This window comes from Mesocricetus auratus, unplaced genomic scaffold (genome assembly GCF_017639785.1).
Source record: "Mesocricetus auratus isolate SY011 unplaced genomic scaffold, BCM_Maur_2.0 Super-Scaffold_100676, whole genome shotgun sequence".
In the NCBI taxonomy this organism is placed as follows: domain Eukaryota; kingdom Metazoa; phylum Chordata; class Mammalia; order Rodentia; family Cricetidae; genus Mesocricetus; species Mesocricetus auratus.
In genome coordinates this window covers 102,240,999-102,262,956 of record NW_024429266.1, presented here as the reverse complement: position 1 = coordinate 102,262,956, position 21,958 = coordinate 102,240,999, and the positions used below count along the sequence as shown (strand labels likewise).

The 21,958-nt window shown below is 57.4% G+C and overlaps 3 protein-coding genes across 9 annotated transcripts in view; 2 read left to right on the top strand and 1 right to left on the bottom strand.

The window, feature by feature from the left end:
• The first annotated feature begins 5,178 nt into the window (after positions 1 to 5,178).
• Positions 5,179 to 12,494, top strand: Rnf126 (ring finger protein 126). 2 transcript variants are annotated; one of them, XM_005083345.4, is made up of 9 exons: positions 5,179 to 5,339; positions 9,200 to 9,258; positions 9,358 to 9,421; positions 9,587 to 9,831; positions 10,312 to 10,380; positions 10,447 to 10,516; positions 10,843 to 10,936; positions 11,015 to 11,130; positions 11,807 to 12,494. In XM_005083345.4, exons 1-9 carry the CDS (start codon positions 5,265 to 5,267, stop codon positions 11,954 to 11,956), a joined length of 942 nt encoding a protein of 313 aa, XP_005083402.1. In that variant the 5' UTR covers positions 5,179 to 5,264; the 3' UTR covers positions 11,957 to 12,494. The 2 variants fall into 2 exon arrangements, with proteins under 2 accessions (XP_005083402.1, XP_021090550.1); XM_021234891.2 differs by having other exon boundaries at positions 10,843 to 10,932; positions 11,807 to 11,946.
• Positions 12,495 to 13,225: 731 nt separating this feature from the next.
• On the bottom strand, positions 13,226 to 16,083 carry Fgf22 (fibroblast growth factor 22). Of its 3 annotated transcripts, none has more exons than XM_013122978.3 (3): positions 15,728 to 15,953; positions 14,313 to 14,416; positions 13,226 to 14,211 (listed from the first exon to the last, which is right to left on the bottom strand). In XM_013122978.3, the coding sequence occupies exons 1-3, from the start codon at positions 15,912 to 15,914 to the stop codon at positions 13,801 to 13,803; spliced, it is 702 nt and encodes a 233-aa protein (XP_012978432.1). In that variant the 5' UTR covers positions 15,915 to 15,953; the 3' UTR covers positions 13,226 to 13,800. The 3 variants fall into 3 exon arrangements, with proteins under 3 accessions (XP_012978432.1, XP_040593909.1, XP_005083403.1); XM_040737975.1 differs by having other exon boundaries at positions 13,897 to 14,211; positions 14,317 to 14,416; positions 15,728 to 16,083; XM_005083346.4 differs by having other exon boundaries at positions 13,897 to 14,234; positions 15,728 to 16,075.
• Positions 16,084 to 20,536: 4,453 nt separating this feature from the next.
• Positions 20,537 to 21,958, top strand: part of Polrmt (RNA polymerase mitochondrial) — a 14,866-nt gene continuing 13,444 nt past the window's right edge. For 3 of the 4 annotated variants that reach the window (XR_005873813.1, XR_005873812.1, XM_040737661.1), the window contains exons 1-2: positions 20,537 to 20,658; positions 21,244 to 21,342. Coding sequence is in view for 2 of the 4 variants with exons in the window: in XM_040737661.1 (XP_040593595.1) it covers positions 20,571 to 20,658; positions 21,244 to 21,342 (187 nt within the window). In the remaining 2 variants the exon portion in view is untranslated. The remainder of the gene's footprint in view (positions 20,659 to 21,243; positions 21,343 to 21,958) is intronic. The other variant, XM_005083347.4, reaches the window with a different exon arrangement.

Below are 21,958 nucleotides of genomic sequence, written 5' to 3'. Positions count from 1 at the left end.
CAGACATAGCACAATGGCCTGTAGTTATCCAGGTCTCTAGCCCTAAGCCTGGGGATCTGTCTCTTTCTGTAGTTACAAGACGCTATCCAGCTGAGGACCTTCAAAGCTTGGGTGTGATGGCATGCACGCATCCATCCCAGGCTGAGGCAGGAGGATGACAAGTTCTGGCTCGCCTGAACTGCATGAAAAGACCCTAACCTGACTAAGAAACAAACAGGGCCAGTCAGGTGTGGTGGCACACACCTTAAATCTCTGTGATTTCAAGGCCAACCTGATCTACAGAGAGTGGACCAGGCCAGACAGACTACAACAAAATCCACAAAACTAAACAAACGGAACCATAGCCATAGCTCCAGAGTTTGGAGTGGCAGGGAACTGAGTTCCACCCCTGCACACCTGCCAGACTAGCACTCAGGAATCGGATGCCAATGGCTCTCCCACCCCACCCTAGGAAGACTCTGGGAGTTCAAGGTCATCCACCACTATATTTTGAGTTCAGAGACAGCCTGAGCTACAGGAGACCTGCTCCCACATTTCTGTTTTGGACTGGGCCTGGCCCACTCCTGTCTTGCTGGGTTGGAAGGCTGAGCTCAGAGCTGCAGTCCGCTCCTGCCAATGGCCAGAAGGAATCTGGCCAGGAAGAAGCAGAGCTAGTAAGGGGCCATCTGTGCCTGCTATGAACCAGAAGTCCTGGATTCAGCCATGCCTGAGCTCCTTCCTGTAAGCTGGAGTCAGTAAATTTCTGTAGCATTTCCAAAGGATTGCTTTGTATTGCATTCAAATGGAGTCTCGAGGCACAAAATGGCACCTTCATAGGACTCTAGGGAGTCTGTCTGTGCTTGTTTCTGTTTCCAGAATGTGGGTTGTGACTCTTTGCAGGACGTTCCAGGCCCCACACTCTAGAGATAAGGATTTGAGGCCTTCCCCGCCAAGGAAGAAGGAAAAGTGACGCTCAGAACCAAGGCACAGCCTGAAGGCTCCACAGGGCTCTCCCTAGATCCACACCACGCCTGGCTCCCTACAGCCAAAGGGCAAGTCCAGGTATACCCACCTAAGTTCTGGGCCCTTCTTGTTTGAATCCTCACGTCTGCCCCTTCCCATAGCAACTCTCCCCTGATTGATAAGGAACCCAATTTTAAAACAAAAGCAGGTTTATTTAAATTATCTGTATGTGTATACCATGTGCATATAGATACCTGCAGAGGCCAGAGGAGGGCGCCAGAGCTCACAGAGCAGAAGTCACAGGCCCCGTGAGCAGTTTGCTGTGAGTGTGGGAGCTGAATTCAGGTCCTCTGCAAAAGCTGTGTGCATTGTCAACCACCAAGCCATTTCTCCTGGCCAAGGGAAGCAGGCAGCCATGTCTATTACAGAGAGCAGGTCCTGTCCTTGGTGACAATGGCGAGTCCTCATTAGCTGAAATGGGTCACGGTGTCATCAATCATCCCTCTTTCTAGCCATTGGCAGCATGACCATGTGGCCCAGCCCTGGCCAAGCACAGTATGGGTGACTTCCAGGGAATGGAGCCTCCAGCCTGCATGTCTGCACCAGCGTCCAGCCTGTAGGGTCTGCACAAGCTGGCCTCCTCCTTGCCACAATAACAAAGTTGCAAAGTTTTTGTTTAATTCCTGACAGTTCTGAGGACAAATCCCACAGTCTTGCTGTACTGAAATCCAGTTTGTTGGGCTCTTAGAGTAATTTTTATTACATGTATTGTGTGTGTGTAATGGGTGTGTATGTCAAAGTGCATGTGTCTGTGATCGTCAGAAAACAACTTGCAGGAGCTGGATCCCTCTTTTCACCAGGAGGGTTCTGGATATTGAACACAGGCAGCATTTAACACAGAACCATTTTTTCTTTTCTTTTCTTTTCTTTTTTTAAAGTAGATTCAACGATCTACCCTTTTTTTAAAAAGATTTATTTATTTATTACATATACAGTGTTCTGCCTACATACCAGAAGAGGGCACCAGATTGAATTGTAGATGGTTGTGAGCCACCATGTGGTTGCTGGGAATTGAACTCAGGACCTGTGGAAGAGCAGCCAGTGCTCTTAACCTCTGAGCCATCTCTCCAGCCCCAGAACCATTTTTTCAAAAGATTTATTTATTTATTATGAATACAACATCCTGCCTCCTTGTATGTCTGCTCACCAGAAGAGGGCGCCAGATCTCATTATGGATGGTTGTGAGCCACCATGTGGTTGCTGGGAATTGAACTCAGGACCTCTGGAAGAGCAGAACACAGAACCATTTTACTGACCTTGATTTTGGCATCTTTTTGTTTTTCTAGCACTGAGGATTGAGCCCATGCAATGTATGTGCTCTTCCTCTGAGCCATGCTCTTGGCCCCTCAAGGGGGACTCTAGGCAGAGGCTCCACCCTGACCACTCCCCTAGCCCCTCACTGGGGGATTCTAGGCGGGCTCCATCCTGAGCAGCTGGACTCAAGTGTGCAGAGACTAAGTAGAGATGGGTGAGGAGTCAGAGCTACTACACCACAGACAAGGCTTCTCTCAGAGCCTTCGGTCTTTCTGGGAACTGGACACTCATCACATAGATAAGACAAGCTTAGGGAGGAAGTGTCTCTGCGCATGACTGATCAGGAACATATAGCTTGCCTCTTGGGCTAATGGGGGAGAGGCTGCCAAGCCCTTGGTCTGAAGAAGGAAGAGACTCTTGCAATGAGGTTCACAGGCCCAGGCTCTGCTCCCCACGGTAGAACTTTGGAAATTTTCCCCTGCAGGCGTCAAGGACCTAGGCAGGTGCTGGTGTCTCCCGTTGATCAGTGGGACTGGACCCTGGGGTCATCAGAAGCCTCATAAGCACTGGATATGGATGGTGCCCTCCTCCCCAATCGATTTTTTTTTTTTTTTGGTTTTTCGAGACAGGGTTTCTCTGTGGCTTTGGAGGCTGTCCTGGAACTCGCTCTGTAGATCAGGCTGGCCTCGAACTCACAGAGATCCGTCTGCCTCTGCCTCCCGAGTGCTGGGATTAAAGGCGTGCGCCACCAACGCCCGGCCTCCCCAATCGATTTTACCAGCCATAAAAATCACACAGACGAGCCGGGTTAAGAGCACTGGCAGAGGTCCTGAGTTCAATTCCCAGCAACCACATGGTGGCTCACAACCATCTGTAATGAGATCTGGTGCCCTCTCCTGGCCTGCAGACATGCAGGAAGAACACTAACAAATAAATCTTAAACACACACACACACACACACACACACACACAGACACCGGCTACCCGCGGACCCCTGCAGGCCACAGCTCCCAGGGCCGCTGGGTCCCACGTGTCCGGTCACTGGATCTCATCCTCCAGAGCAAGACTGGACAGTGGTAAGCCCAACGCAGAGGAATGAGGCTCCGGAAGGCAAGTCCGACGTGGTTCTGAGAAAGGTTAAATGCTTTGCCCAACTTCAGACAGCAATGACCTGACAGCACTGTGCACTGCTCAATAACTTTTATTAACTACCCGAGCTTCCCCGTGGAGGGTATCTCCAGTGAATGTAGTTGTGTTTAAAAGACCTGGGGCTGCGCTGCAGGACCTCCAGACTAGGTTCCATTGGTGGGGGACATGCGCCCTCTGGTGGTCAACCCGGAACGAATGGGACTCGTGGATAGAAAGACCAGTGAGCGGGTTCAGAAGCCCAACCCTGAGCAACTCCTATCCGTTCCACAAAATTCTGGTTCCAACGCACCCTCCTTGCCCCTGGAAGCCCTTCTTGTGCCGTGAGACACATCCGAGGTCAGTTTGGAATCACGTCCTCTCGCCTAACTTCATGGGGCTCGGGTGTTTGTGTGCATTTCATGGATGCTAGATGAATGTTGGGTGAATAAGAAAATAAATACGGAAACTAGCTTCAGGAGCATTCTGGGACTAGCCTAAAAGAAGACGCGGGTTTCATCCTGTCTTCAAGGGTCACACGGGGACATGGGCACCCATATCTCGGGTGTTTGTGGGACACCTGATGTGTAATTTTCCCTTCTGCTTGGCGCCTTTACAGTTTATCAGACGCACACAATGATATGGAGCAGAGCTGTGGAGACGGCGCGACAAGGCGACCCTGCAGCTGAGACTTGAACACGAGAAAGAAGGCGGCAGGCGCTGAGAAGTCTGGGGAGCCGCACACTTGGACAGGCACAGGCAGCGCGAGCAAAAACAGGGGCGAGCTCGCCTGGTTGGCCAGATGAAGGGAAGGGAGAGAAATCGGGGTGAAAGGCGGCGCCTCCGGGCCCCGCCCACCGGCCCCCTCCCGAGGCTCCCGACCGCCGGAGCGGCTGTACCCGGGGCTCTACACCCATCCTCGTTGCCTAGGAAACCCCGCCCTGCTGACTACAGCCCCTCTCCGGAGCCAGTCCCCACCTTCCAGGCTCCGCCTCAAACGCCCACCCCGGTTGCCAGGGAGACGGTCACGCCCGTCACAGACCGCGCGCTCGGGAGACCGCCTCCAGCCGGCGCCGCTGGCGCGCCCGGTTGCCATGGAGACGGGCCCGCGAGCCTGACTCCAGCGTGGCCTCAGGGTTCCGCTCCAGGCTCCCAGGCTGTTCCCAGGCTTGGTCCTGTCCCCATCCTCGTTACCAAGGAAACCCGGCCGCCCGCGCAGGCGCAGTCTGAAGACCCTCGGCTTCCCCGCGGCTTTCAGGCTACAACCTTACCCCGGTTGCCAAGGAGACAGCCGGGCTTCCACGAGGCCCCGCCCCACCCAGGCCGCCAAAGAGTCTCCTCTCCACATAGCTCCTCTGCTCGCGGGTGCCCCATCCCTGTCTTCGCCCTGCATCCAAGCCGAAAGTCGTCGTCAAGGAGACCCGCCTTCTCGGCCGTCCGGGAACTTCCGCTGTCTTCGAGCATGACTCCGCCCCTGTTCCGGTTGCCCAAGCCTCTCGGCTCCGCCCCCTCCAGATAGGCTCCGCCCCAAGATGCTCTTCGGTCTTGTTCTGTCTTGATCACTTCTTCCACACACGTCTTCCACACACCCCCGGTTGCCAAGGAGACTAGGTTCCGCGGTCTAGCCGGCAGGCCCCGCCCCTCACGCTCAGCCGGGTCCCCGGCTTCCGGCTTGTCCCAGTTTGTCCTAGTGCGGCCACCGTCCTCCAGGAGACTGCCCCCCCCCGCCCCGCAGCGCGTTGCCTCCGCGAGCCACACGCCCGACGTGCGTGCCGTGCGTGCTATGCGTGAGCGTGCGCGGGCTCGTCGGCCGGCGAGGGAGCAGCAAACGGCCGGCGGCGGGCGCCGCGCGGGGGGCGGGCGACGCGGAGGCGGCGGTGGCCATGGCCGAGGCGTCGCCGCAGCCCGGACGGTACTTTTGTCACTGCTGCTCGGTAGAGATCGTGCCTCGCCTACCGGTGAGGTCCGGACGGGAGGGCGGCGGGGCTGTGCGCGCGAGGCGGTCTGGAGGGGACACTGAGACCCGGCGGAGGGCGAGCGGCGTGGCGGGCAGGTCCGAGAACCCGGGCTGGCGGCGGAGGCCCCCCGGGGGGGACGTGGCGTTGGTCGGGGCCCCGTGGGGGTCGGAAGCTGAGCTCCACGCCGGGGACGGTCGCCGAGCGCGTGGCCAGGGCTCGGGGGCGCGCGGCGCGGCCTCGAGCGCCGCCCCGGGCCTCACAGCTGCGCCCAGAGGAGCAGCGAGGCCGACGGCGCGACCTGGAGGTCTGGGACAGTCGCACCGGAACCCCACCTGGCTGTTGCAGGTCTTGTGCTACTGCTTCGGTGTGGCTCTGGCCAACTGCACCCTCAGGGCCCCACCTGGGTTGTCCCCAAGCCTCCCGCTGCTTCCTGGTAGCTTTGGGAGGGTGTATCCCAAGGACCCCGCCGGAGTGTCCCCAAGCCTCCTGCTTCTTCCGGGTGGCTTCGGGCGTGTGTACCCCGAGGACTGTGCTTGGGTGTCCTGGGTCCCCCTGCATCGAGGTGGTTTTGGCCAGGTGCCTCCCGGGCTTCCCACACGCCTGTTGAGAGTGACTGACTTCTTGTGTCTGGTGTCTTAGGATCCCGAGGCAGCACCCTCCCGCCTGCCAGGCATCCCTTGTCTCATACCCAGGTTTGAGGCTCACTCTTGGGAGGGTTCCTTCCGGCCTGCCACTGCCTTCCCAGGCCAGGGAGGAGAAACTTGGGTGGATCCTTGGAGGTGGTACCTGGTCTGGTGTGAGCCTCACTGCCATCGCAAAGAAGGTGGTGGAGTGGTGTCTGCATCGAGCCCGGGCTGTCCAAGTGAAGCACTGGTGTCCAGAGCTGGTACAGTTTCTCCTGGTCTCTCTGCACATCACCCTCTGGGTGGTGACACTGGCCTTCTTCAGGGCAGTTTTAGCTTCAAGAACTCAGCTTGACCAGGATTGGTGGCTCTTGCTTGTAATCCCAGCACTCAGGAGGCAGGGGCAAGTGGAGTTTGAGACTAGACTGGTCAGCAGAACAAGTCCCAGGACAACCAGAGCGCCACCCGGAAAACCTGTCTAGGAAAATCAAAGCAGCAGCAACAGGAAGGTTGGAGGAAGAGTGGAATCTGGGACCCCTGGTTGTTACTGTGCTTCGTCCCTGGCTTGTCCTCAGTGTCTGGGGACTGTGCAGCCCCCTCCATCCCCCTGTGAGCTCTGGAGCAGAAGCCTGGGGGGCTGCTAGGAGGTGACCTGATGGAGGAGCACACCTCAGGGTCGCTTTTCCTCACCGGGCCAGCACAGCACCAGGTGCTGGTCCTGTGGCTTTGAACAAGGAGGACCCTGACCTCTGGCTGCCACCGTGCCTGGCAAGGCCCTCTTGAAAGTGCCAGTGACCCAGCCTGGTCTTTGCTCTTCGGGGTTTGTAGGCCAGCCAGGGAGTGACAAGGGTTTAGACAGTGGCATGGGTGGCTTGTGTACGAGCAGCTAGCGTGCCAAAGGGAGCTAGGGCAGGTCTGTGGGTTCAGTGGGATTGGCATGGTCTGCATTCCAGGATGGGCCACTCAGAGGGGACCTTGTCCGGCATGCAGTTGCAGTGACAGCTGTCACTCCAGACACCTGAGCTGGTTTCTAGAGACGCCCACTTCAGTGGTGGGGCCTTCACAGGCCCTGGGCTGCCCCGCTGCTGCTCTGGTCTGGAGTGAGACAGAGACCACTTCTCCGCTGTAGCCCTGAGCCAGGCACTGTGCCATCAGCTGTGCGGTGTGCTGCCCACCCCAGACAAGTGAGAGTACCCAGGTTTCTAACGCTGTGGCTCTCAGCCTTCCGGGCACGGTGACCCTTTAACACAGTTCTTCGTGTTGTGGTGACTCCAACGGTGCATTTCTTTCCCTTGCTACTTCATAGCTGTGCTACTGTTGTGAACTGTAGTGCAGATATCGTATATCCCACCCCCAAAGGAATCACGACCCGCAGGGTGAGAACCGCTACTCTAATGGGACATCTGTGTTGGTGCCCATGAGCCGTGGCTGCCAGGCGGTGGCAGAGCTTCAGGGTGCTGGGAAGAGAGCTTGCTTGGCTGGGAGCGTGTCAGGAAGCAGATGAGTTGGCTAGAACCAGAGGCTGTGGGCAGTGCGTGCCCAGACTTGATCCTCTGCGGGGTGTGTTTGTGGAGCCCATGTGACTAACAGGTGTGGACATAGGGTGTCGTGGGCAGACACCTGCAGCCTGGCTCCTCACTGTACACGCTCAGTGCCTGCTTGCTGCATGTGTGAACACTAGACCTAGCATGGGGTGGAGCCAGAGGGGACCTGGCTTGGGTCCTGGGCAGAGCCACTCCTACAGACGGGGTCCCAGGCACGGTGGAGGCGCTGAGCCTTCCTGGTAGGAGACCAGAGGGCATGGCCATGTGCTGAGCAAGGTGCTGCGTGCACTTGTGAGACAGGTAATGGCTGGCTGTGTCTAGGGATGTGACACGCGCGCGCAAGGCGCTGCTTCTGCAGCAGGAGCCACGGGCAGGGCGTTGGGTCTGTGGCTCCTGTGCCTCGTGCCCCATCAGTCCGGAAGCTGCTTATCCTCTGAAGACCAGGGGCTACAGGCCAGTGACACCATGGCTAAAGACGCCTGTCATCCGTCCCCCAGCCTTCCCTGTGGCACTCAGAGTGGTCCTTGAGAATTTGTTAGAGGGGTCCGTGAGCATAGGGCACCCCATGTCCTGTGGATGTCCTAAGTCTCAGGTCTCTATTGAGGTCCTCTCTGGGCAGGGTGTCACTGGGACCATTGCGACAGCTGCTCCCCGTAGCACAGTAACAGGACCAGGCAAGGCAGAAGGCCTCTGCTGGGTGACCCGTGGCACCAGCTACTGTGTAGAGGGGCGGGTACCTACTCCGGAGAGAGATTTGGCAGTGGATACCAGCGGACCCCAACTGTGTCCCCTGAGCTGCAGCCACTGAGGGTTGGCCTGATGTGGGGGTTGAGGCAGAGTGCGCCAGACCATTGGACTGCCGGTGCTGTGTGTGCCCGTGAGGGGGTCCTGGTCAGACTCTGGGTCTGCTGGCTGTCTCAGGTCAACTGAGTCATGCTGGCGTTGCCCTGGTGACTAGTGGCGTGCCCCTTCACGTGTTGATGGCACTGCGTTCAGCTGTGGAGGTGTGTCTGTAGGGGTGGTAAGCAGGCCTCATGTCAAATTGCCAAGTGGGCCACCCTCCCTACCTGTTCTGCTTTTGTCCAACAGCTTGCACAGTGCCTTTGGCCGGAGCAAGCCAGCATGGCACGTGTGGTGTGACGCTCGGTGGCCAGGCCTGTGGCCATCCTTGATTTCGGTCCCCTCTGTCAGGGAGAGGTCTTGCCTGACTACTATTGCCTCAACAGTCGATAGCTGCGGCCTCGTGGGAAGCGTGCTCTGCACGTGCTGGGGCTTTCTGTGTGTGGCAGGGTCCCCAGAGGTACCTGGGCCTCTGGGCCTGTGGATTCTGGCCCCAGAAGCACAGATGTGGTTTTCAGTTAGTCTTGGTGAAGGCGTTGCCTGGTGTTCAGGCTTTCCCTCTTGCTGCCCTACCCAGGTCCCTAGCTGTCTCTGCTCCACCATTGTGTGTCTGCAGAAGGGGCCGCAGATCCTGTCATTGTCGGGTACACACTGTGTCTTGTCTTCACTGGGACTGGGAGGTCATTGGAGAAATCCAGGCTTGGGGAGTCTTAGCAGGGTTCTGAAGTTTCTAAGACTGTTAGAGAAAGCCATTACTGTCCTCATTACCCTATGTGCCTCGGGCACAGGCTAGACAAGACTGCCACACGTGTCTTGCGATGGATAGCCATACTGACCCCTATCTCTCCCACAGGATTACATCTGCCCAAGGTGCGAGTCTGGCTTCATTGAGGAGCTTCCAGAAGAGACCAGGTAGTAATCAGGGCTGGGGGGATGCTATAACCTTGGCACCCTGCCCTGAGGACCTAACAGGGGCTTCAGCTGCAGGTGACAGGCTTTTTTTTCTCCCAGGAACACAGAAAATGGCTCTGCCCCGTCCACAGCCCCTAACGACCAGAACCGGCAGCCATTCGAAGTAAGTCAGGGTCCCTGGTCCCCAGGTCTCCCCTGTCCCACAGGAGGGCACATCCATCCCATACCTGGTGGTGCTCTTCCTAGCTCTGAAGTTGTCTCCATCTTTGGGACTCCCTCCCCCTTCGGCTGACTGGTCCATGAAAGCCTCCCTGCATCCTCTCCACAGAGTGTGGACCAGCACCTGTTCACGCTGCCGCAGGGGTACAGCCAGTTTGCTTTCGGCATCTTTGACGATAGCTTCGAGATTCCCACGTTCCCTCCTGGGACACAGGCGGATGATGGCAGGGACCCCGAGAGCCGACGGGAGAGGGAACATCAGTCTCGGCATCGGTATGGGGCCCGGCAGCCCCGTGCTCGCCTTACTGCCCGGCGGGCCACTGGCCGGCACGAAGGTGTCCCCACGCTGGAAGGGTGAGTGGGCCGGGGTAGCTGGTGAGGGCCTCAGTGCCACAGTAGGACATGGAGACACGGGAGGCCAGCACAGTTACACTGACTCCAAGTCTCCAGCCTTCCTTAAGAGCCTCACATGGCTACCTGAGGAAGCCATCTGGCCACCTGTCTCCTTAGGCAGGGCCCCAGGAGCCTGGGTCACCGACAGGAGCTGAGCACTGTGTCCCTAACTTCCTATGGAAATAGAACAGACTGTCCATGCCCTTGTTGCCATGTCCCATGGCCTCTGGCTCCCTGAGTCCCTGTGACAGTTGGCATCAATGGCTTCCTCCCACTTCCTCCCACTGGGTAGGAGGGCACATGTCTGTCACCCCAGCACTTGGGTGGTGGAGACTGAAAAGATGACGCTAGTTGAAGGCGAGCTGCCTGCCGGGGCTGCAGCAAACCTGTCTTGTCATGTGCTGACCACCGCAGGCCCCTGTGACACCATCTCTCCCACAGGATCATCCAGCAGCTCGTGAATGGTATCATCTCCCCGGCCGCTGTACCCAGCCTGGGCCTTGGTCCCTGGTGAGTAGGGGACGGGTGCCCGGCCCCTTCCACCCTGCGCCCCCTGACCCGGCCTCTCCCCCCCAGGGGCGTCCTGCACTCGAACCCAATGGACTACGCCTGGGGGGCCAACGGCCTGGACACCATCATCACACAGGTACAGCCAGCCACTCAGCATCTGTGGGGGCCAGGAGGTCAGCCTAGTAAGGCAGATGGGGTGCAGGCTCTGCCGCGCCAGAGGCCCTTGCATCCTGCCCTCAGGTAGCTCCGTGGCTGGTCCCTTCTTCCTCTTGAAGGTTGTCTGTTGTCCTAGGACAGTGGCCTGTACCAGAGCGGTGCACCTCAGATGGCCCAGAGGTTTAATAGGCCGGGTGTGTCTTGCTGGTTGCAGCCTTGCAGAGCTGGGCAGGTGGAGACTCCCGATCCCTGCCACCCCGCTGGGAACCATGTCCCCTCAGGTCACTGCTCCTCGCTGTCTTTCAGCTCCTCAATCAGTTTGAGAACACGGGTCCCCCACCTGCAGACAAGGAGAAGATTCAGGCCCTCCCTACGGTCCCTGTCACAGAGGAACACGTGGGTATGCTCACGGGGTGGCGGACAGAGCCCGCGGGGACGCCCCCTGCGGCCTGCCTGCCCTGACCCGCTCCCTCTGCAGGTTCAGGGCTGGAGTGCCCCGTGTGCAAAGACGACTACGCGCTGGGCGAGAGCGTGCGGCAGCTGCCCTGCAACCACCTGTTCCACGACAGCTGCATCGTGCCCTGGCTAGAGCAGGTGACTGCCACACTCTGAGGCAGCCCGCCCACCCCAGCCCCAGCCCCAGCCCCAGCCCCGACTAACCCTAACCTGCTTGCCTGCCAGTCAGAAACCTTGTGCTCATCCTGACCACAACCCAACACTAGTCACCACTCCCCCAACTGCCCTTCCTTCCCTGAACTCTGAGCCTGCCTTTGTCATGCCTGTCTCCAGCTGTCACCTTGACTCATTGGGACTCTTAAGAATGACCTCATGCCAGCCCTGACTTTACCCCAACCCAGATCCAGAAAAAAATTCCTGAGTCAGAGTGTGCGCTAGCATTGGCATCAGAGTTCTCTCTGACTTTGCTGCTGTGTCTGTCTGCCACCTAACCTGGACCCCAGACCTGGGCCCTAACTCAGACTCTAATTCTAACCCTGATCATGACTCTGGCCACAACCCTGATATTAACCTAGGCCCTGGGGGCTGGAGAGATGGCTCAGCAGTTGGGACCATTGGCTGCTCTTCCAGAGGTCCTGAGTTCAATTCCCAGCAACCACATGGTGGCTCACAACCATCTGTGCCCTCTTCTGGCATGCATATATAATATGCATATATGTATATATAATAAGTAAATAAATAAATCTTTAAAAAAAAACAAAACTAGGCCCTGACCCAGCCCTCTCTCTCTCTAACTCTTCTCTGTTCTCTCAAGCATGACAGCTGCCCCGTCTGCCGCAAGAGCCTCACTGGACAGAACACGGCCACCAATCCCCCAGGCCTAAGTGGGGTGGCCTTCTCCTCGTCCTCATCCTCATCCTCGTCTAGCTCACCCAGCAACGAGAATGCCACAAGCAACTCCTGAGTCCCACCTGGCCACCCATCCACCCACCCCCGGGGCTCGGTCATCCCACTCGCCCCAGGTGCCCCAGCACCGCCATGGCCTGGACTAGAGGGTGCTGCCCCATGGTGGCCGGCAGCACCTGGCGGGCCCCAGGCTGCTTCAGGCTCGGACTTGGCCATGGCTGCTCCTGTTTGGAGGCGAGCACGTGGGCCCCATGTCCCCGCAGGCGCCTCCAGTCCGTCTTTAACCTCACCCTCCAAGTGTTCAACGGCAGAAGGGTTTTTATGATTTTAAATTATTACTGCTTTGAAATAAATGGACGTTTGAGCCACGTGCGGCCATGCATGATCTGTGGAGGCAGCAGAACTGTCACCAGACCCAGCCCGCCACATGCCCTGGGAGGCCGGGCCCAGCACCCAGCCAGTGCCGGCCTCGGGACCACGAGGGTGACCAGCAGACCCAGGAACAAACCTGCTCCAGCAGACTTTTTTTTTTTTTTTTTAAGGGAAATGTGTGTTATCTGGAAAGCTATTTAAAATACACCTACTCAAAAAGCAGAGCCCATGGCTTGGCGTCTTCCTTCAGCCAGGGTGTCCATGACTGCCTGGTGGGACAGCTCTCGGGGTGGGTTTGTACTTTTGGTGAAGGCCTGGGAGCACCCAGGCCTTGGCAGTGTTCAGCAGGAGGGAATTTCAACTGTCCTCAGGGCACTTGGGTAGGAAGCCTTCCAGTGCAAGCCCGGCTTGTGGGTGGCCTTGCGGTGGGGCCTGTGACCAGGGACCTTACGGTCTCATCCACACACCACTTGCCTGCCTTTGCCGGGGGTGATGGACTCAGATCTGTAAGGCTCACCCGACGCTACGCCAGCACTGTCCCAGGGGAGCAGGTCCCCAGCCCTCCTGTTCCTGAGCGTCCATGAAGGAGACCCAGAGCACTCAGCGACAGTGACCTGCCCACTCTCCTCACATTTGGGACCTGAAGAGCCTAGAGGAACGTGTGTTTGCCTCAGCCCCGGCACTGCTGGGGTGTCAGCGGTTGACATTTGGTTGGCCTCTACTCTGCCATGGTCTGGGGCACAAGTCTTGTCTTCCTCAGGTCAGTGGTGCTGCCAGCCACATCCCACCAATGGCCTGAGAGCAGAAAGGATGCCACCTCCAGGTACCATGCAGACGGGCATTCCCCGGAGGTGCTGGCACGGCACCCGTGGCAGGGACTGCCAGGGACCGGAGTGTCCATTCTGAAAGCTGTCACACACACAGTGCAGTGTCCTGCCTGTACTGGCAACCGTGCTCACCAAGGCTTAAGACATTTATTGTTGATGGCTCTGGGACACAAGCTGACGCTGGCGGCTCCAGGCTGTGGTCCAGCTGACTCCCAGTGACTCCAGGGAACACGGGCAGTGAACTCATCCACTTCAGCCCCGCAAGTGGCGCAGCCTGTAATCCCAGCACTCGGGAGGCAGAGGCAGGCGGGTCTCTGTGAGTTCGAGGCCAGCCTGGTCTACAGAACGAGTTCCAGGACAGCCAGGGATATGTAGAGACTGTCTCAAAAAAAAGTGTCTTTTCTATGCATATGGGGAGCAGGGTATGTACACATGTGTAAGTTGCCCGCAGGGGTGGGGCTTGGATCCTCTGGAGTGGGTTATACAGGTGACTGAGTGACCTCATGGGAAAACCACATTCAGTCCCCCTGAAGGGCCAGGAAGTGCTCTTAGCTGCAGCTCCTACTCTGATCACATGGGACAATAGTCTGTGTCCACTCCCCGCCAGCCTCCCTGTCTTTACTTTCTCATCCGCCTGGTGTCCCCACCTTCAAGCCTCTCCATGCTGTGCCAAGAGCATGTCGTGCTGAACCTGGCAGTGCCCTCACCGCCAAACTAGATGGATGGGAGCTGCCAGTTTTGTGCCCCTGAGAGCTGGCCTGGCCTGTAGGGACCCTGCTATGTCTCCATGTCTGGCACACAGCAGGCGCCCACCCGGCTCGTGACATAAGGAAGGGCATGTGTGGGCCCAGGGCCTCTGCTCTGAGCCCCTTGCTGCCCAATTCCAGATTTTCCAGGCCTTCGATGCCGCCTGTGCCTCCTTAACCTCCTCCACGCCTTTCAAGACGAGACCAGCACTGGCAGGAAGTGTGTGGAGAGCTGGTGCCGCCGTGTCCGCCTGCCTTGCCGGGGAGCGCCCTGGCCGTCCAGTGCCAGGAACATAGGTCGGCCGTGGTGCCGCCAGCGTCGTGAAGCGTATGTGTTGAAGCCGTTCTCCTCGATGCGCTCCCGGAACCTACAGTCCGCAGAATAGACCCGCTGCAGTGCGGGCATGTGAGGGGCTGTCTGCCCCACCAGCCATTGCCACCCAACGACTGCCCGCCGCCCACCACTCACCGACCCGTAGAGGCGGCCTCTGCGATTCATGGCCACGTAGAAGCCTGAGTATACAGCCTTGATCACCACGGTACCCACGCGGACAGAGCGGATCTCAACAATACCTGCGGGGCAGGAAGAGGACAGTCAGGCAGCAGCCACGCTGAGCTCCCAAGCTCCATCACTGCGTCTCCAACCCCAGCTGGCATGGACCTTGGAGACCAGGACTCCACAACAAACACGGAGCTTCCCTGGATGAGGAGGACTCTGTTCACAGCCACGGAGCTCGCCAAGAACCCCTGGCGAACCAGGGCATCAGCACTGCCATGCTTGGGCACCAGCTGTATACCCTCTGCTTCATAGAGCCTACACAACCCTGGGTGGGGGTGCCAACTGTACCTACTTCCAGAAGGGAAACTAAGGCCCAGGGTTGGAAGAGCCAGCTGCAGACCCATCTGTCTGTTCCATCCTCCATGAATGGCCCTGGCAAGCCCTGTCTGAGCCTTTGCTTTCCCCCAGGAACCGGTTCCGGGAGGTGAATCCTACCACAGGCCCCTAGGCCCTCTCCAGAAGCTTGAGGCCCACGCTCAGAGCATCAGCCCCGCATTCTTCCCATCCCCTAGGGAACGAGTGCATTTGCTCCACCCCAGGGAAGGCCCTTGACGGTGGGCCATCTTGGTTAGCACTGCGTCCCCTTGGCCAGCACCCCAAGGTTAAGGAGGGAAGAACCCGTCACCTAACACCCCCATCACTGTCTAGGAGGGACCTAAATCTCAGGGATACTAAAGGGCCTCTTCAGCTGGGCCTCTTCCCCAGCCTGGGGCCACCCTGCCTGTCTATGCTACCACGGATGGACCTGCCCAGCCAGTCCCCTGTCATAGCCCTCGTCCGGTGTGGCCTAATAAGGGCCTTGGAACCCAGATGAAAGCCACTGGCATGGGCAGTGCCCTGTCACCTGCCCAGGGCTGAGCTCAAACCGTCCCAGGAACTCCTGGCAGACGCCAGCACCAGCGCAGCTGGCTGCGGCCTCCGCATCACCCCAGCTTCCTCCTCATCACCCCAGCTTCCTCCTCATCACCCCAGCTTTCTCCTCACGTCCAGACACACGCACTCACCGAAGGCTTCTGTAGGCAAGGTACGGCTCTGCCCGGACCCAGCTCCATTTCTGGTCCCTGAGCAGGACCCTGAGATTAGGGCATCCCTCTCACCCCATTTGCCAAATAGGGGTGTCTGGGAACAGCACGAATCCCCATTCGGGCAGGTAGCAATCCCCAGGAGTGGGATTCCTGCCTCCTGGCCCCACTGGACAAACTCAGCTCCTATAGGCAATCTCAGTTTGACCCTGTACGCAGACCAGTGACTCCACCCAGTCCCCCCTGCCTTGCCTGGGGGCCCACAGGAGGTGTTCCATCCCACCCTGCTGCCCGGGCACTCACTGTCCTGCCCGTGTCTCCAGCGTGTCCCCTGCACCTGGCCGCCGGGGTCCACTCGCAGGAAGAAATGGGTGGAGGAGAAGAGGCGGCGCCAGCGCACGTCGCCCTCCAGATGCGGGTATCCGCCCGCAGCACCCGGTGCCCGTGCCAGCAGCAGCCAGGCCAGGCCCAGCCAGAGGCGGCGGCGCATCCCGACCTGTGCCCGCCCGCGCGCGGTGGCCCAGCTGCACGGTCGGGGGCGGGGCTAGGGTGGCGGCTGTCCAATGGGCACGGGGGGCGGGGTCTCCGACCTGGGCACCACACACGAGGGCTCTACCGGGCCGTTTGTCCCACGGGGCGGTCGCGGTGGCCCCGAGGGTGCGGGTGCGAGAGTGGAGACAGAGATACAAGATCGAGATCGCAGAGGAACAGAAATTGAAGACAGAAAGACAAGGGATAGAGAGAAACCAGAGAGACAGGGATCTCAAAGAAGCAGAGACAAAAGGCTGTGATAGGAGACAGAGGGACAGACAGACAGAGAGAGAGAGAGGGCTGTATATGAGGTGGGAGATTATGATTTGTTTTTGGTACCATTGGTGGCGCAGGCTTTAATCCCAGCACTCGGGAGGCAGAGGCAGGAGAATCTCTGTGAGTTTGAGGCCAGCCTGGTGTACAAGAGCTAGTTCCACAGCCACAGAGAAACCCTGTCTCAAAAAACAAAAACAAAAAAACCACCACCACCACCAACAACAACAACAAAACTACAACAAAAGAGAGAGAGAGAGAGAGAGAGAGAGAGAGAGAGAGAGAGAGGGGGGGCACATGACAATGAAGGTAACCAGAAGATTTCAGCAGGTGTCACTCTGGCCAGCTGGGCTGAGTGTGCACAGGACAATGTGACTCTTTTATCTTAGAGATGCTGAGGCAGGGGCTCTGCCATGATGAATGGGCACGAAAGGGTGGGGTGAGTGGTAGACAGCGTGACAGATGTGGCCCGTGTTTGGGCAGGAGGGACAGACAGGTGTGTCACCAGCAGCAGGCACTGAGGCCAGGAGGACGCGTCTGGGTAGCAGAGTTTGGGCGGTGTGTCCACCCCCACCCCTGCTTCTCATCACACCCCGGGGACGCCCATGGCAGCACTGGTCACCCGCACCTCAGTAGCCAGTGGCTCTGAGGGTGGGTTCAGTGACCTTCAGATGCAGCCTAGGTCACTGGTGCTAGGGAACCTTGGCCCTCAATGTCAGCTGCCTCCCCCTGGCCCCAAGCAAGACCTTTAAATAGCAGCAGGGTGAGGTTCACAAACAAGTTTACCTTTTGGGGAGTCCTGTGGAAAGATAACCAGTCCTTCAGGGTGCCAGGATTCCTTCCCAGTGGCTCAGTAGATGCCGTCTCTTCCTGGACCTGAGTAGGTCACACCGGGGGTGGTGTCCAGGCTGAGATGGACCATGGTGTCTCATGCCTGGGTCCATCTGGAGCTCACACAGCACAAGGCCACGTGGCCCTGTGATGGTCCACATCTGTGTGCTTCCTCTGTGAGGAAGGTGGACAAGGGAGGGACACTAGGAAGTGTGGGCACAATGCCAGCAAACAGCGCAGCACACAGCGCCAATGCCACCGTGCCGCTGTTGTTCCGTGGCTGAGACTCCTCCCTTCTGGAATGAACACCTTGAAGCCCTTGGCCAAGCCCCTGGCCATTTTTAGATTCCCTGTATGAGAGGCCTGGATGCAGGCCTGGGGAGGTGTCTGACTTGGTTTAATAACAGCTCATTGAAATATAATTTGCATACCACATAAATCACTCATTTAAAGTATAAACTGAGTTATTAGTGCATAAGCGTTGGGCCGCCCTCACCTGTCAAACTCCAGAATGTTCTTTCTTCCCCATGAGAGTCACCCTATCCTACCAGCGGCCAGTATTCTCAAGTCCACTTCCTGTCTCTGGGTTCTCCTGTTCTGGGCACTTCCTGTCTTGGAGACCCACACTCTATGGTCTTTGGATCTGGTTCTCCTACTGAATACCATGTCCTTAAGGTCTTTTCAGGCTGTGGCATGTGTGGGAGTCTCACTCCTGTTCATGGCTGAGTAATATTCCAAGATAGGGATGGCACATAGTGTGTGTCTGTCATCTACCTGTCGAAAGTGGGCTGAAATTTCACATTCTGAACTGTTTTCAGGGTTGGTGTAGATGTGGATTTTCGTTTCTTCTGGGCACACACTCAGGAGCGGGAGTCGCTGGGTCATGTGGTAACTATGTTAGGTTAATTTCATTTGTGTCTCAGCTTGGCTTCCAACTCAAACGCTTCTGCTCCAGTCTCCCGGACGCAGGGATAACAGGTGCGCCCCACCCCACAGCAGTCTCCCGGATGTCCCACCCTACAGCAGTCTCCCGGATGTCCCACCCTACAGCAGTCCACCCTTCTTTCTTCTTGTACTTTTCCCAAAGCAGGGTCTCACTCTGCGGCTCTGCCTGTCCTAAAACTCACTCTGTAGACCAGGCTGGCCTCCAATTCACAGAGATCTGCCTGCCTCTGACTCCTGAGTGCTGGGATTAAAGGTGTGAGCTACCATGCCCAGTTCTCTCTTACTTACTCAATTTTGGGTGAACTTTTGTCTAAGGGGGAATGGTACACGTGCCACAACTCAAACAGAAGATCTCACTTTTCTTCTTCTTCTTCTTCTTTTTTTTTTTGTTTTGTTTTTTCGACACAGGATTTCTCGAAAGTATTGTTTTGGAGGCTGTCCTGGAACTCGCTCTGTAGACCAGGCTGGCCTTGAACTCACAGAGATCTGCCTGCCTCTGCCTCCCGAGTGCTGGGATTAAAGGCCAGCGGCCTATTGTCACTTCTCTACTTCTACTACATGGGGCCAGAGGACCAGGCCAGAATCTTGCTCTCTAGGTTAGCTCAGGCTAGCCCTGAACTCGGTTTCCTGAGTACAAGGAAGACAGGCAAGAGCCACCACTCTCCACAAGAAACCAGTAGGAATCTTTCCTTGGAGAGTGCTAGGGATTGAACCCAGGTCTTTTCCACATGCTAGGCTCTATCCCTAAGCCACTTTTCCAGACCCTCACTGGGGGACTCTGGGTGTGGCTCCACCCTGACCACACCCCCCTCACCAGGAGATTCTAGACCCACACACCAAGACCTCTTTTTATTTTCTTTTTTTTTTTATTTTTTTATTTTTTTGGTTTTTCGAGACAGGGTTTCTCTGTGGCTTTGGAGGCTGTCCTGGAACTCGCTCTGTAGACCAGGCTGGCCTCGAACTCACAGAGATCCGCCTGCCTCTGCCTCCCGAGTGCTGGGATTAAAGGCATGTGCCACCACTGACCACCCAGCTTGTTTTGTTTTACAAGACAGGGTTTCCTCTGTGAAATAGTCTGGCTGTCCTGGAACTCACTCTGTAGACCAGATTGTCCTTGAACTCACAGAGATTCTCCTGTCTCTCAAGTGCCTGGATTAAAGGTGTGGTCTACCCCCCCCTTCGTGTGTGTGTGTGTGTGTGTGTGTGTGTGTGTGTGTGTGTACTTCAGTCTGTCTCATTGAGACAGAGTTTTATGTGTCCTAGGCTATTGCTTTGAATTTTAATCCTCCTGCCTCCACCTCCAGAGGGTTGGGATTATAAATCCACTGCAGTATATCCTTCTCTCACCGATGAGTTCTAGACAGTAGTAGGGTTAGCACCGAAGGGGGTGGGATAAGATAAGCCATTTTTGGCAGCCCAGGCCTCCTGTCATCTCTGGAGGGCATGATACTGTCTGGAGCACAGAATTATTTCAAGATCAGCCCGGAAAACGTAACAAGACTCTGTCTCAAAATAAAATGCTCGGGCGTGATGGTGTCACCTCTAATCCCAACATAGGAAGTTTGAAGCCAGACTGGGCTCCATGAGAAAAAAAAGCGGGGGGGGGGGGTTCAGAGAATTGGGGTAGAGTGGTAGCCTAACGAGCACAAAATATTGTCACCACCAGATGAATCAGGCCTGGCACTAGAGCTCCACAGCTCCAACCTGGGAGGTGGAGACAAGGGTCAGGAGTTCAAGGTCAGCCCCCAAACTTGTTAGTTTCAGGACAGCCATACATGCACACACACACACACACACACACACACACACACACACACACACACACACACACACGGAAAAAATAAAAAACAAAATAGGGTATTTGGGAGTGGTTGTGCACGCTATAATTCCAGCACTGGAGAGGCAGAACAGACAGATAGATCTCTGTGAGTTCGAGGCCACCTGGTGTAAATATGGTGAATTCCAGGACGGTCGTGGTTACATAGTGAGATTCTTTTTTTTTTTTTTTGGTTTTTTGAGACAGGGTTTCTCTGTGGCTTTGGAGGCTGTCCTGGAACTCACTTGGTAGTCCAGGCTGGTCTCGAACTCACAGAGATCCGCCTGCCTCTGCCTCCCGAGTGCTGGGATTAAAGGCGTGCGCCACCAACGCCCGGCGGGAGATTCTATTTTTAAATAAAAAAATATATAAGTATATGTAGACATGCAGATATAAGACAGAAACACCAAATAAAACAGAAGTCAAGTAATCAAAGAATAAGAAAGTAAATAACAAGCTGGGCGGGGGTGGCACAGTCGGGAGGCAGAAACGGGCGCATCTCTGTGAGTTAGAGGTCAGCCTGGTCTACAAAGCAACACAAGGAAACCCTGACTCGAAAAACCAAAAAATAAAGAAAAACCCAAAAGCCAGGATTTCTGCACATGCTCTCTTGCCGCACTTCCTCCTGGGAGTTGTAGTTCTACCTCGGCGCCTGTCGCAGGGCCGACCCTACTTTTCCTTCCGGCAGTCGCAGAACTACAACTCCCGGCTGGCGGCGCGCGCGCGTGCGCAGCGCGGGCAGCGGGCGGCATGTCGGCGCTACGCTGGACCCGAGGCGCAGCGGGGTTCGGCCGGGCGTTGAGCTCCTCGGGGCGCCGCCGCCCGACCTCGGAGGAAGGTAAGTCAGAGTTGGACTCGAGGCTGTGAATTTTCGCCTCCTCGCGGTCCGGTCACCCGCAACCTTTGCCCTGTTAGCTCGGGCACTGGTTGGCACCCCCTCTCTGGGGGGATCTGCAGGGCACTTTGGCTTCTGAGTCTTGCTCGCTTGTGTGCGCTAACCCGTTGTTGGGGACTAACGGGTCCTGACTTTGACCTTTGCGGCTGCTTGTAGTTCCGAGCCCGCTTGCCAGGCCCGCACCGCTGCTCCCGGAGGCCTGCTATGCCCGCGAGCTTGCCCGCGTTTGCCCGGGCCTTGGTTTATGTGGGGTGCGGTGGGGTTTTGAGACGTGGTTCTTCCGTGTGGCTCACGCTGGACGTTGGATTCGAACTCATGCTCTACACATCCCTGGCTGTCCTGCCATTTTCTCTCCGAGCATGAGGAAAGTTTGAGGCCGGCCCTCGCACTAGCGTCGGCTGGCCTGGAGCCCACGATGCAGCTCGGGCTGGACTCCAGCGGGAGCCCCTGCTCCCTTGGCGCCCGAGTGCGGGGTGGTGAGTGTGCGTACCAAGGTGCCCACTTGAGTCTCCCGCCTTTGCCTCTCAGGGACCCTCAGTGGCCTCTGTAGCTCAAGAAGGAGCTCCGCCGCAAGTCCCCGCGAGCAGGATGTCCAGAAGGAGTGGGGCCACGCCGAACTGCTGGAAGGTGAGCGGGCGTGGTCGCAGGCCCGGCCACACCCCTGTGCGGGGCTCACACCCTCGCCCCTTACAGCGAAGCCCTGAGGGAGTGGGCTCCTCACTGTGCCTGGCCACACCAAGACAGTGTGTCCGATGTGGTCCAGAGACCACCGGGCAGGCGGGAATGTCCTGTGCTGGCCTGGAGGGTCCCCTTGTGTGCTGGGTTGGTCGGGGAGCTGTGGTATTCATGCCCTGGGTCCCTGGGTCCCACCCGGGACTCTCACTTCCAGGAAGACTTGAACAGATCCCCAAGGGACATTGGTCGGAATGGCCTTCGGCTGAGGTAGAGACTCTTGTACCGTTCAGGTTGAACTGGAACCCAGTGTTTTTGTTTATTTTTCGACACAGGGTTTCTCTGTGTAGCCTTGACTGCCCTGGCTGTCCTCAACTCTGTAGACCAGGCTGGCCTCAACTCAGACCCGCCTGCCTCTGCCTCCTGAGAGCTGGGATTAAGGGTGTGTGCCGCCACCGCCACCCGGCTTTGGAATCCAGTTCTGGAGGGCAGGATGCCCCAGGTCACTGTACAGGCTCCCCGCAAGCCTGCAGAAGGTGTTTAAGCGGACAGTGACACACACGTGAAAACA

Coding starts and splice junctions, on each gene's coding strand:
- Rnf126 (XM_005083345.4), top strand. CDS start 5,265: ATGGCCGAGGCGTCGCCGCAGCCCGGACGGTACTTTTGTCACTGCTGC. Junction 9,259..9,357: donor GAGCTTCCAGAAGAGACCAG/GTAGTAATCAGG, acceptor TTTTTCTCCCAG/GAACACAGAAAATGGCTCTG. Junction 10,937..11,014: donor TGTCACAGAGGAACACGTGG/GTATGCTCACGG, acceptor CTCCCTCTGCAG/GTTCAGGGCTGGAGTGCCCC.
- Fgf22 (XM_013122978.3), bottom strand. CDS start 15,914: ATGCGCCGCCGCCTCTGGCTGGGCCTGGCCTGGCTGCTGCTGGCACGG. Junction 14,417..15,727: donor CTGGAGACACGGGCAGGACA/GTGAGTGCCCGG, acceptor CCTGCCCCGCAG/GTATTGTTGAGATCCGCTCT. Junction 14,212..14,312: donor GAGGCCGCCTCTACGGGTCG/GTGAGTGGTGGG, acceptor TGCGGACTGTAG/GTTCCGGGAGCGCATCGAGG.